This window comes from Mastomys coucha, unplaced genomic scaffold (genome assembly GCF_008632895.1).
Source record: "Mastomys coucha isolate ucsf_1 unplaced genomic scaffold, UCSF_Mcou_1 pScaffold16, whole genome shotgun sequence".
NCBI lineage: Eukaryota > Metazoa > Chordata > Mammalia > Rodentia > Muridae > Mastomys > Mastomys coucha.
Window position 1 is genome coordinate 44,246,104 of NW_022196898.1, and position 13,989 is coordinate 44,260,092.

Here is a 13,989-nt window from a genome sequence, read left to right on the forward strand (position 1 = left end):
AAAAAAAAAAAAAAAAAAAAACCCAAAAACCCAGCAGCTCACACTCTTAACTCCAGTTCTAAGGCATCAGTCACCCTCTTCTGGTCTCTACCTGCAGCAGGCACATATGCGGGGTGGGGGCGGGGACCACCCATACACATCCAAAGTTGCCTCATAACACACTATTTAACAATATCGATATATGCACTTTTGGTATATTTTGATATTTCATACCATCAAGCTAAGGTTTTGTCAGGTGCCTGCTATAGGCACCGAGAAATTAAGGTTACTGAGAGTCCTACCTCCCTTTTCCTTAATAAATACTGTTTATCATTGGAAAACACCTCAAGCCTAGTTAGTTAACTTTCTGGAACAAACACGCACACCCAAGGATCAAGGTGTTCCTAGGCCTTGGTGTTGTGTATATGCTTTTCAACCATGTGATGTTCATCTCTGAGCTCACTTAAGATTAAGGTTGAGTTGTAACTTGTTAGCCTTAGGGTGTCAACCCAGTCAAGGCTCATGGGTGGTGGGGGATGGGGGTGTTGTTTATGAACGGCGGTGAACAGGCTTCTAACTGTGCATGCAAACACTTTTTACTTCTCCATTTTAATCTCAGGGCTATTTGTCTTTATTTTCCAGAGCAAGGAACAAGGAGATAGATAATCTCCTAATAATTCTGCCCAAATATGGAAGGAGTTTGGAGTCTAGGACTCAGTGACAAGGGGTGCGGATGTGAGTGGGGGTGGGTGGGTGGGAAATAAAGTAGGGGTGGGGGTGTGGAGAGGGTTGCGGGTAATTCTTCTTCTACACACAAGAGTTCCTCTAGTCAGCTCAGAGGCATCTCTCAGCAAGGTTTGCCAGATAGCCAAGTGAAACCAATACAGCTTCAGCTCTGGTGAAATTGAAACGGGCTTAGGGATATGTATTTCATTTAGTGAATTTGGAGAGAGGACAGAGGAAAAAAATAGTGTCAGGAACTCGGGAACAAAGTAAGGAGAGGCGGATCTTTTTCTTCCTTTTTTTTTTTTTTTTTTTTTTTTTTTTTTTTTTTTTTTTTTGTTTTGTTTTGTTTTGTACCCACCCACCCCTTGTTTCCTGGAGAAGCAGGGACGGAGGGAGAGATCAGTGTAAAAGTACGCGCCTCACTAAAGCTGCAGTGAGGTAAACAAGGGAACATATACAAAATGTTCCCCAACTTCACAGGTACACTGAAGAGATGAGGGGATAAGCAACAGGATGTGGACACTCCCTTACTGCTTCCGTTCCAGAGAACAGAGAACAGAATAATGGACGAGAAACGTCAGCAGCACATAGGGGCATGAAATGAGGGGGACACACCAGAGCGTTTACCAATAAGGACTGAAAGCCAGACTTAAAATATCTGACAAGTTCTCCTCTGGAGAGACAGAAGCGTTTTATTCTTCAATAGAGTGCAATAGGAGCACATCGGGTGGGCTCCTTCTCACTAACACAACTGCACTCTCGCCCTCCGCTCCATCCTGAAGTATACTGGGGCGATGGGATTGTTTTTCACAGACTTGCGAACTTGTGAGCCAGGAATACATGGTCACCTCGAAATGAATCGCGCTGGCTAAGGCGAGGCATGAAATCCTCTCCTAAGCACATTTTTTCTTTCACCTAAAAAAAGAATGAGAAAAAAAAATCAACAAAGCACACACCCAAATAACCCAGCTCCCAAGAGGAGTCCCCTGGATGAGGTTCAGGGTCGCGGGGTCCCAGCCTCCCGGGGGAGCCACCCGCTGCCCCGGGCCCCGCCCCTCCTCCTGGCAAGGCTGCGCACCCGAACAACAACTATCTTCCCTGCTAGGAGCACACCGTGTCCACGCGCCCCTGCGGCCTCGCTGATTGGTTGGAGGCCTGGTAAACAAGGACCAAGTAGCCAATGGGAGAACTGTGCACGAGGGCTGCACGAGCCTCCGGGCCAGCGCTCGCGTGGAGCGTCAAGCCAGGCAGCTATATAAAGGCCGTTTCCGGCTCCCGCTTGACACTCTCCTCCTCAGCTCTCGGGATTTCCAGAGTTCCTCCAGTTGAGGAAGACAGCAGCTGTTATTTTCTCCTGAAAGCTTTTGGCACAGCCACCTTTTGGAGAAGTTGCTAGGGGTTTGTTTGAGGCTTTCTGTTTTTTTATTCAGATTCTCAAGCCCTGTCTGGCTTAAGGGAGAGTGAAGTGATCTCTTAGTTTGCTGTGAAGAGTTCTTAAGAGTTTTTTCCTCTTCGGTTTCCGTTTTTTCTTGAACCCACTCGGCTCAATCATGGTGATGTTCAAGAAGATTAAGTCTTTTGAGGTGGTCTTCAACGACCCCGAGAAGGTGTACGGCAGCGGGGAGAAGGTGGCCGGCCGGGTGATAGTGGAGGTGTGTGAAGTTACCCGAGTCAAAGCCGTCAGGATCCTGGCTTGCGGTGTGGCCAAGGTCCTGTGGATGCAAGGGTCGCAGCAGTGCAAGCAGACCTTGGACTACTTGCGCTATGAAGACACGCTTCTCCTAGAAGACCAGCCTACAGGTACTGCTCTTTGCAGGGCGGATGGTGACTTGGGTGGGTGGGCGGGTTGGGGGGGTGTCTCCACTAAACGTTTCGGGGTTGTTTCGTTTGAATGGTTTGAACTCTTGGTCCCTATATTTTTACTTTGCAATTTGCAAGTTTTTTCGCTACCCTCCTCCACACCCCCAGAGTGATTGGAACCGTTTCTGAGGTGCTGTTTCCTGAAGGTGTTGCCTTTAGCTACCTTAAAGATTAATGTATTCGTGGGCTTAGCAACTTTCTGTCCCAAGAAAGTGCCCCGGAATCTTTTATTCCTTAGTGTAAGAGATGAAAGTGGAAGTAAGATATGTCTGTTGACCAGGCACCCCTCACAGGTGCATTTGAAATGTAACAAGAAGCCTAATGGCCCCTTGCCTTTGTTTCCTCCCCAGGTGAGAACGAAATGGTGATCATGAGACCTGGAAACAAATACGAGTACAAGTTCGGCTTTGAGCTTCCTCAAGGGTAGGCATCCACTGAATGCACCTTGGACTCTATAATAAAGTCTTCCCCTCTCCATTGATCTCTTACAATTCTTAGAAAGCATTAATTTTTGTTCATTGTTTTGACACAGGCCCCTGGGAACATCCTTTAAAGGAAAATATGGTTGTGTAGACTACTGGGTGAAGGCTTTTCTGGATCGACCCAGCCAGCCAACTCAAGAAGCAAAGAAAAACTTTGAAGTGATGGATCTAGTGGACGTCAATACTCCTGACTTAATGGTAAGGGTTTTTTTTTTTTTGTTGTTTTTTTTTTTTAAAGTTTTATTCTTGGTCAGGGATAATAAATTAAATGCATGGGGCATTGAAATATCTCAAAAACATTATTTCCTTGTACATAGGCACCAGTGTCTGCCAAAAAGGAGAAGAAAGTTTCCTGCATGTTCATCCCTGATGGACGTGTGTCAGTCTCCGCTCGAATCGACAGAAAAGGATTCTGTGAAGGTAAAAGCCTAGGGCTTCAAATACTAGATAGGACAGCCAGAACTTGTGGGGTCTGGAGAGGGTCGTGGAGTAGAGGCAGAGGAAATGCTGTTGAATGTCATGGATATTCACACTGCCTCATTTTCTTAACTCTAGGTGATGACATTTCCATCCATGCTGACTTTGAGAACACATGTTCCCGAATCGTGGTCCCCAAAGCAGCTATTGTGGCCCGACACACTTACCTTGCCAACGGCCAGACCAAAGTGCTCACTCAGAAACTGTCCTCAGTCAGAGGCAATCACATCATCTCTGGGACCTGCGCGTCATGGCGGGGCAAGAGTCTCCGAGTGCAAAAGATAAGACCATCGATCCTGGGCTGCAACATCCTTAGAGTCGAATACTCCTTGCTGGTGAGTGAGGAGAAGAGAGAGAGTTACTTGGTTACAAATTCAGTGCTTTCTCTACTCAACCCCATCTAACAAACTGCCACCTTCCTTTCTAGATCTATGTTAGTGTCCCTGGCTCCAAGAAAGTCATCCTTGATCTGCCCCTAGTGATTGGCAGCAGGTCAGGTCTGAGCAGCCGGACATCCAGCATGGCCAGCCGAACGAGCTCTGAAATGAGTTGGATAGACCTAAACATCCCAGATACCCCAGAAGGTAAGTCACAGCTAATATGTTCTCTTTATTTTGACTTGTTAAGTTGGGCTTGTGGAGTTGGGGGTGGCCTGGCATTTCTTAGCTGGACTTCTGAACGCCCTGTTTTTTCTTTTTAGCTCCTCCTTGCTATATGGACATCATTCCTGAAGATCACAGACTAGAGAGCCCCACCACTCCTCTGCTGGATGATGTGGATGATTCTCAAGACAGCCCTATCTTTATGTATGCCCCTGAATTCCAGTTCATGCCCCCGCCCACTTACACTGAGGTGAGAATTGCTATTTTCTTAAGGGTCAACATTTTGTCCTAGGCCTTCTGAAGGAAGGGTTAGTGTGGGTTTTCTTACCTAAAAAAACTGAAAGTCTCTCTCTTCCCCTCCAGGTGGATCCCTGCGTCCTTAACAACAACAACAACAACAACAACAACAACAATGTGCAGTGAGCCTGCAGGAAAAGACGCATCTGTACTAGCGCATTTCTTTCTGCCTCTCTGCTTGAACTCCAATGTTTCAGAGACTCTGTCTCTACAGTGGGGACTGGGGACACCCCAGCCTCTGATCCCCATGAGATGGGTGGTGATCAATCAGTAGGCGGGTCTCCGGCTTCAAGTGGTGCAGACCAGTGCCCGCACTGTGGTATAGGAGTGTTTCCTGGGTGGATAGACGAACACTCTAGAAAAATTCAGACCGGGGCCCACTTTCTCAGATGTTGGAAATGAAGAAATTGTTTGTATTTTTTGAGTCAGGGTATTAACTGGCCTTCTGGCATAGTCTTTCCAAGGTTTTTGGTTTTGTTTTGAAGGGAATTTTAGGTTTAAATAACAGCAGACCATGAACTTCTGTGCCATGGGGGACAGAGCCAATTTTCACATACTAGGAAAAGAAAAATCAAGGCCAAAACTTTGTAAAAGAGGAGTGTTTCTGTTTTTTTAAAATTCAGTGTTCCCATTTTATATCTTAGCAAAGAAAAAAGGGAAAGGCTTTCGCCGGCTGATGCACATGCAGCCTGTGAAATACAGGGCAGGTGCTCTAGCTTGACTTAACCCTGAGAGCAGTGGTAGTTGCGCCCACTGATGGCCATAAAAGCCACTTTACAGCCAATTGCACTGTGTAATCGGATGGGAGAAGCTGTTATTTCCGTGTAACTCCTTGGAATTGATTCTAAGGTGGTGTTCTTAGCACTTTAGCTTGTCAGCTTTGTTTTAGTCTATGTTACAGATGTAAGCTCCACTAGTCTGTCTCTGAAGGATTAAGCCCAGTGACAGCGAAAGGGGTTATTACTTTGGAGGGTGGGTGGGTAGGGTCTCTATCCCAGAACTCTGTAGACCAGCCTGGCCTCAACGGTCCACCTTCCTCTGCCTCCTCTGAGTGCTGAGATTAAAGGCCCAGCTTGGTTATTACTTTTGAGGCTTTCTCCCAATGCACAGACTTCTGTAATTCTGACACTAATCCTGGACGACACTCTACAATTGCGATGCCCCAACACGGATTAAGGCGAAATGAGAACTGCAGGTTGTCACGGAAGCCCCCAGACCCATTTCCTGTCCAGTGTTAGGAGAAAGTATTGCTTTCACTGTGGCCTTCAGTGCACGAAACTCACTCAGCCTTAGCACTTTGTAACGTGTCCTGTGTCAAGCTCCACCCTGAGCACTCCACGAGAACTGTGCAGCCAGAAAGTGTGAGCTGATGGAGGTTTCGTTTTTGTTGTTTTTGTATTTTGTGTATCTTTTTGTATGATTAAAAACTATATTTTGTACTTATCCAAATATATTTTCACCCCAAAGTGGGGCGATTCTTTGTAAAAAAAATAAAAGTTTTTTAATGGCAAAAATAAATGTTCTCTTCTTGTCTATGAGATACTGGAGAAGTTACTAGAAAGTAGGTATCTATGTTTTCCCCTGCTTCACAATGCTGAGAGCAGGTCTCTGCTACTTTGGACTCCATTCAGACTGAAGAATCCACAGAGTCTGATGACAGAAGCTAATTAACCACATCCATAGTTACCAAATTCCTTCAGGAACAGGATTGCTCCCGTAGCTAAGGACAACCTTGAACTTTGATCATTTGGTGTGGGGGTTAAGAGCATGCAATATCATGCTCAGGTTTTTTAAAGTTTTTCTATGTGTGTTGAAGATAGGAATGTGGAGCCATATCTCTCTGCTGAGCCATCTCTTCACCTGGTTTATTTTTAAGTCTGAACAAGCATCTTTTGTTTACACAAAGGCAGGGAGGATGTGGGGGAGAAGGGCCTGAAAGAGTAATGTGAGAGGGAAATTAAATGGGTGTGTTTGCTCAGAGGGAAGTCAGGAATTTCCCCCAATATAAACCTGGCTTACGTGCTGAAAAGAGGAACTATTTCAGGCTTAGAGTTTTAGTTACAGGGATTAGATATCTTAGAGCAGCTACAATTTTCTCTTTACAGTTTTTTTGTTTTTTGAGACAGGGTTTCTCTGTCTAGTCCTGGTCTATAGACCAGGCTGACCCCAAGCTCAGAGATCCACCTTCCTCTCTCCCCTGAATGCTGGGATTAGAATGTACCACCACTGCCTGGCTCTTTACAGTTCTCAACATAGAATTAGAATTCAATGTCTATCCTTCTTCCTTGGGACCTGTTTTGGAATTTTCTATTTCTTACAAGGGTAAGAAATGACTGATAAACCTTTTCACTGCTAACTGAAGTTATTTTGTTCAGGAAAAAAATACACTCATGAGGAACAGAGATGGCAGAATACATCATACAGCTCTTCCTGGTTTTTGGTTCATCTAAATGTTTTTCTTCAAAATGGGCATTCCATAGCTCTCTATACACCAGTACATTCTATGAAGCACTGTTTTAAAAACCAAGGTGAAGCTTGCTGTGGTCATGCACACCTAAAACCCAGCATTTGAGAGTCAAAAGCAGAAGGATTGCCAAGAATTCAAGACAGCCTTGGCCACAAGTACCGCCAGGTCTGCGAGGGCTACAGAGCAAGGTCTTATATCCCCCCTAAACAAACCACAGAACCACAAAAAAAGCATGTGAACACAGAATTGAACAGAAATTGAAATTGAAAAATAGAAATCCTTTCCTGCGCTAGTAATTGATCTTTATCATTCATTCGCTATAGTGCATCTGCTTACTTTCCGGTCTCACTTAAAAAAGAACAATCATTTGTGTTTGTATATGGGTACGTGGGTGTGGGCCACAGTGCACAGGGAGGTCAGAGGATAACTGAGGAACTGGCTATCCCTTCCACCTTTACATGATCCCAGGGACCCATCAAACACAAATCACCAAGCTCACGTACCAAGTGCCTCTGTCCAAGCCAGGTGACATTTTTCCTTCTTTGTCTTTTGATACTGGGTTTCATTTAGCCTAGGCTGTGTCTTCAGGGTGACCTTGAATTTCTGATCCTCTTGCCCTGCCTTCCTAGCACTGGGATCTTAAGGCATGAATGTGTATCCACGCTCACTTTATATACTGCTGGAGACTGATATCAGGCTCTGTCTACGCTGGGCAAACACTTTGCCAACTGATCTGCATCTTAGATTCTTCTCCTTTTGTCTATTTACAGTGTGCTGTAAAGACTCTCACCTGAAGTCCTCCCCCATTTCTCACCTGTTTAAACATTTAGTGACTCCTCCCCTTTAATTTTATCATCAGGAAACTAGGTCAAAGTTGATGGAAAAGTTTTTTATGCAGCTGGGTTTCCAGGGACTTGAGGGTTGGAGCAGGGACAAGAATTAGAAAGAGGGCCAGGCTAAGGGATGGAGAGACCAGGAAAGACTGCGTATTTGTGTACACAAACTTGTTATGAGAACTGAGTGGCCAAGAGAGCACAGATAACTACACCCAAGGCCACTTAAGAGATTTGATCCTGAAAGAGGCAGAACATATGCCCCCTCTCCTGATTTCCCAGCCCCACCCCCACTACATCTAGCACAGTCTACAAGATTTTATTCTTCTTTCTGAGACTGCTCTCTCTCTCTCTCTGTCACCCAAGCTAGCCTGTGCTCACTGTGCAGGGGCAGCAATCCTACTGCCTCAAGCTCTGAGCTTATAGGTGTAGCTCAGCACACCTGGCCTAAGGAGATTTCTGTGACAGTGGACATGCTGTGTGCTGTGGAGCTAGGTGGAGCCATCAAACTGTGACTGAAAAATGGCATTTGTAATTCTGTTTAATTAATCTAGACTTAAATAGCACTGTGTCCCTAGTCATTGCCACATCGTGCAGCACAGTCAGCTCTGAGGAAGGAAGTCACCAGATCTGCTCCCCAAGAGGAAACCCATCCCTCCTGAGAGCACAGCAGGCTGCCCTCCACTTCCTTTTGCATTCTCTACACAGTTTCTGCCTCACCCTGGGACATTTTCTGTCTGAAGGCTCATTTTGTGCCACTTCCCCGTTGCAGAGCAGCTCCTTCCCCACTTAACACTGGTTCTCCTTTTCCCCTGCTCTTCTCAAATGGCTTTCAATTTTTAAAGAGCAACAACCTCCACGTACCACCGTTAGTAGAGATCTAGTTCTGAGTATTATTTATTTATCCATTAGGTCCTTTCTAGTACTGGAAGAGCTGAGAAAAGTGAAAAAGAAACAGTAAGAAGTGGCGGGGGGGGGGAATACCCCAAAGAAAAAATTAATAGAGGGCCTGGTGGCCTGTCACCCCATCATATCAGAGACTGAGGCAAACTGAGGTCAAGAGTTCAAGCTAGCTCCGGTGCACAGCACGCTTTTGTTTTTAAGACTAGAGATACAGCAGTGGTATAAGCCTTTAATCCCAGCACTCCAGAGGCAGAAGAATCTCTGTGAGTTGGAGGGCAGCCTGGTCCACAGAGTGAGTTCTAGGACCAGGGCTACACAGAGAAACCCTGTCTCAAAACAAACAAAATAAAAAGACTAGAGACCCAGCTTAGTGGGAAAGTGCTTGTCTAAAATTCATGGAGCTAGAGCCTTGAATCCCATCCTCAGCAGTGTATAAAAATGCCTGGTGGTAAACACCAGTAATCCCCAAACCTGGGAGGCAGAGGCAGGAAGATCACAGAAGTTCAAACGTTCAAGCCATATATATCTATATAGTGAGTCTGAGGCCAGCCTGGGATACAGGAGACTCTGTCTCAAGAAAGCAGCCAGGAGGCCGGGCAGTAGTGGCGCATGCCTTTCATCCCAATTGGGCTACATTGGCTGGCCAGGTATCCCCAGGGGCCCCCTTGTCTGCTCTTCTCTGCCACTGGGATTATGAACGTTAGCCACTATGCAGAACACTTGGGAGGCAGAGGCAGGCAGAGTTCTGAGTTTGAGGCCAGCCTGGTCTACAGAGTGAGTTCCAGGACAGCCAGGGCTACACAGAGAAACCCTGTCTAGGAGGAAAAAAAAAATAGAAAGCAGGTAGTAGATCAGAAAATCCAGGCTATCCTCAGCTACACAGTAGCGACTTTGAGGCCAGGCTGTGCTCCAAAACAACAACTACAGGTAGTTACTTAAAACAAATAAACACAAAAACCCAAAAACCCAGGAGCTTTCTCTAAACATAAAGAAAACGGAAGGACCCAACTAGAGTTGGGGCATTGAGAGAGAAAATTGTGGAGAGAGGATGAAACTAAGCATATGGCCAGCAAGAAATAATCACATATGACCTTTGATATTCTCTCTCTCTCTCTCTCTCTGTCTCTCTCTCTCTCTTTCTCTCTCTCTCTTTCTCTCTCACTTTGGGTGTTGTCGCTCTTACTTTGTCCACATTTTTTGTTTGTTTTTGAGATAGGATGTCTCACGAGTTCCAAGTTCCCTAATCGGGCGACATTGGCTGGTTAGAGGCCCCCCCTTGTCTGCTCTTCTCTACCACTGGGATTATGAACGTTAGCCACTATACAGAGCATTTTAAATAGGTTTGGGGCTCCTACTCAGACCCTCATTCTTGTGTGGCAAACACGTTACTGAATAAGCCAGCTCCCAGCCTACCTTTGACTAATTTCTTGAGCAGTCCACAGAGTCCTGCTAGATTACTTCTTCTTGATTCAGCTCTACATGACAGAACACAGAAGGGAGATGAAGAGTACATTGAGCTGGTCCTCCTGCTCCAAGCACCCTCTCAGGAGGAAGGCCTGCTATCCACAGTACTTCTTAGGTTGAAACAACCTTCCAGAGACAGCCACAGATTCAGGGTTGCAGGCCTTGGCCTACTAGGTGACAGCTCTAGAGCCTGGGAAAAGCTCAGTGATTTCCTTCCCGAAGAGTTCTGCCTTGGTTTCTCTGTTTGGCTGTGATAAGCACCATGACCAAAAGCAACTCAGAGAGAAAAGGGTTTTATTCGGCTTACACGTCCAGATCACAGTCCATCAGTGAGGAAAGCCAAGGACAGGAGCCTGGAGACGGGAGCTGATGCAGAAGCCATGGAGGGGTGCTGCTTACTGGCTTGCTCCCCATAGCTTGTTCAGCCTGCTCTCTTACACAGCTCAGGAACACCTGCCCAGAAATGGCACCACCCACCTCAGGCTGGGCTCTCCCACATTAATCATTCATCAAAATGCCCCACAGACCAGTCTGATGGAGGCATCTCCTCAATTAAGGCTCCCTCTTCTCAGGTGACTTTAGTTGGGGTTAAGTTAACAAAACACTAACCACCACAGATACTTAGGAGAACTAGTTATTAAGAATGCAGGCCCTAGCCGGGCGGTGGTGGCGTACACCTTTAATCCCAGCACTTGGGAGGTAGAGATGGGCAGATTTCTGAGTTCGAGACCAGCCTGGTCTACACAGTGAGTTCCAGGACAGCCAGGACTACACAGAGAAACCCTGTCTCGGAAAAAAGGAAAGAAAGAAAGACTGCAGGCCCTGAAACCAAACTAAACCCTACATTTCCTGCGACACCTGCCAGCATGTGATGCTGGGCAGCTTGTTTAAACTCTCCCCACCATAGGCTGTTCATTCAATACTGCTTTGCTATAATGTTTTATGTACTTTATTCTGTGTGCAGGCTGTGCTCCATGTGCCTTCCAGGTACATGAAGCTAGAGGAGCATCAGATCTTCTGGAACAGGAGCTGTAGACAGTTGCGAGCTGACACTGGGCACTAGGTCAGAGCTGGGTTAAGTTCCCTTAACTGCTGCCCCATCATTTGTCTTTTTAAATAAGATGGAGAGCAAATAAGGGAAACCCCCAATGTGGATCTCTTGCTTCCATAGATGTGTGTGTGTGTGTGTGTGTGCTCACTCACTCAAACACAAAAAGTTCAGTAAAGCATGTGTATGCACAGAGGACGAAGTCAGTCAGGTATCTTCCTCTGACAATTTCCATCTTATTTTTGAGACAAGGCCTTTCCCTGAAAGTCAGGAGCTTGCAGACTGGCTAGACTGACTGGCCAGCAAGCCTTGGGGACCCTCCTGTCAGCTTTCCTGCAGTGGAACTGCAGGCAGACACTAGCCCACTTGGCTTCTTATGTGGGAACTCAGCTTGAATAGCAAGTACTTTCCTAACCCCCTTGATTTACTTGTTGTTTGTTTCTCTATCTTTGAGTCAGGATGTCACTACGTAAGCCAGGCTGGCCTCACACGTATCTCAATCCTCCTGCCTCAGGTTACTGAGCACTGGGTTCATGGATGTGAGTTACATTTCCAGGTTGTGTGTATGTATGTGTGTGTATGTATGTGTGTGTGTGTGTGTGTGTGTGTTTTATTTAGGACAAAGTGTCTCTAGATAACCTACACTGATCTCAAATTCACAATCTTCTTACCTCCCAAATCTTGAGATTGTAGACAGACATGTACTGCCACCTGTAGTTCTGATTGTTCATTTGTAAAAGGAAAGCCAGTGATGGAAGAGCCCCACAGGTGTTGTGAAGATTAGAAATACATACTGGGAGTGGGCAAAGATGTTTGCCACCAAGCCTCTCTCCACTACTCACATGGAAGGAGAGAACCAACTCCCCAAAAGTTACCCTCTGACTATAGGCATACCATAGTGCCTGTGCATGCATGCACATGTGCTTACACATACATACATGTGTACATATGTGCGATCTCGCACACACACAGACAAACATACACACACACACACACACACGTTGATGTAGGGGCTGGAGAAATGGCTCAATGGCTAACAATACTTGCTGCTTTTCAGAGGACTGGAGTTAGTTTCCAGCACACATATCAGGCAGCTCATAAATTCCAGCTCAAAGAGATCTGAACCCCTTTTCTGGTCACCCACAGACATGTGGTATTCACTCACGGAGATACAGACCCATAAACTACGAGAAAAAAAAAAGGAACAAATCTTTTTAAAAAGATAAAGTGTAGAAAGGGAAGACCGTGTCTATCTGGACACTGTTAGCACAGGAAGTGTCTGTTATTCAAACTAAGAGCAGTCTGGGCAAGCGGAGCACAGCTCTGTCCAGAAGAGAGCCTAGTTCCACAAATTGTTCTTTGACCTCTGCAAGTGTATTGTAATGGGATCTTCTAAATTCTTCAGTTTACACAATTATGGGAAAGCTTTCTGCCATTTAGTGTAGTAAACTGAGGGCCAGAGAACACAGACATACAACGTAATAGAAAGGCCTCTTATTTCTCTTTCTTATTTTACATTTCTTTTGAATTTTTTATGTGTATAAGTGCTTGCCTGTATGTATGTATGTGCACTACTTGTATGACTGGTGCCTGCAGGGGTCAAAAAGGGCTTGGAACTGGAGATGGCTACGAGCCACCTCATGAGTGCTGAGAATAGAACCTGGTCCTTTGTAAGACTCATATGTGCACTCCCTGTGAGCCCTCACTCCAGTCCTAAGATATTTTGCTCTTTTCCCAGAGAGGGCCTAGCTGGGTAGAACAAGGTCAGAGGCATGAATCCATCCTTGGGGCCCAGGTCAGTTGACCTGGATTGTTCTTGTCCTGTCCTGACCTTTCGTGGGGCTTGATCCTTTTCTATTCTTTCTTTAGCCTGTTACATAAAGAGGAAAGAATGAACAAACTCGGTGTGCTGGGGTGTTTCTGTGTTCCCACTGCTCGGTCATCTCCAGGCAACAGCGTGACGGGAGGAGAGGGACAGAGCATGGGGACAGCATTGTGAATCCCATGTGACCTGCACCTCACGATGTCAAGTGAGGTACATTCTCTGTCTTTTTTTTTTTTTTTTTTGCGTGATGGAACTGCTGAGTGGACATCTTCAAGTCCACCGAGCAGTCAGTAAGCAGGTTCTTGGAAATGTCTGGCTAGGTGCTTGTCAGGGGTATTTTTAACCTCCTAGACAGACAGATGGAGAGAGGAAGAGCTCCAGGTGCTGGGAGGGCAAATGAAGAAATGAAGGGGCTCCCTTTACGCGGCTCTAGGCTCTACAGATGAAAACTCCTCTAACCGCCCAGACTCACGGCCAATGCTTTGTGTCCCACTCTTTCTCCCTGCACTGCGGTCTTTCATATTTGCCTCACCTTCCAGAGCAGAAGCTCAGCTTCCTGTTCTACACTCAAAGCTTTCCCTTCCAAACCGCCATAGATCAGTGGGCGTGTCCTTTTCTCCCCGTGGAGAAAGCGGTGGCCCTGCCAGCAGCACCTGAGGTCTCTGTGCTGCCTCCCTGACTGGCCTATAGGAGGCTCTCTCCTGAAACCTCCCGGATCCTAGTGTCCCTCTTCCTGAGAACAGAATCTAAGACTGAGAAGCCCAGGTTTGGGCTTTATATACCTTGGGAACGTAGAAGAGATGTTTGCTTGTGGAGGTCAGAGATTGAAAATGGTGGCATGTTGACGCTGCCGCCTAGAAATCTAGGTCACCGGAGAGATGGAGGGTCTGGGGGAGCAGTCAGTCAACAGAGAGCTTAGGAGAGCCTGTTGACTATGGGAGGAGGGGGTCCTGGAAACAGGCATGAAGGTGGGCGGGGAAGAATAAAATTATGGGAATTCTTAAATGGGCTTCATCTTCTCTTACT

General features: G+C 46.2%; 1 protein-coding gene across 1 annotated transcript; it reads left to right on the forward strand.

The window, feature by feature from the left end:
* The first annotated feature begins 1,982 nt into the window (after nt 1-1,982).
* On the forward strand, nt 1,983-5,936 carry Txnip (thioredoxin interacting protein). Its single transcript, XM_031374892.1, has 8 exons — nt 1,983-2,505; nt 2,916-2,988; nt 3,098-3,245; nt 3,365-3,467; nt 3,603-3,859; nt 3,952-4,108; nt 4,225-4,376; nt 4,490-5,936. Exons 1-8 carry the CDS (start codon nt 2,256-2,258, stop codon nt 4,547-4,549), a joined length of 1,200 nt encoding a protein of 399 aa, XP_031230752.1. The 5' UTR covers nt 1,983-2,255; the 3' UTR covers nt 4,550-5,936.
* The last annotated feature ends 8,053 nt before the right edge of the window (nt 5,937-13,989 follow it).

Excerpts from the sequence above, each read along its gene's own strand:
- Txnip (XM_031374892.1), top strand. The coding sequence starts at position 2,256 with ATGGTGATGTTCAAGAAGATTAAGTCTTTTGAGGTGGTCTTCAACGAC. Across the intron at positions 2,989-3,097 it reads GGCTTTGAGCTTCCTCAAGG|GCCCCTGGGAACATCCTTTA; the intron begins GTAGGCATCCAC and ends GTTTTGACACAG. Across the intron at positions 3,246-3,364 it reads TCAATACTCCTGACTTAATG|GCACCAGTGTCTGCCAAAAA; the intron begins GTAAGGGTTTTT and ends CCTTGTACATAG.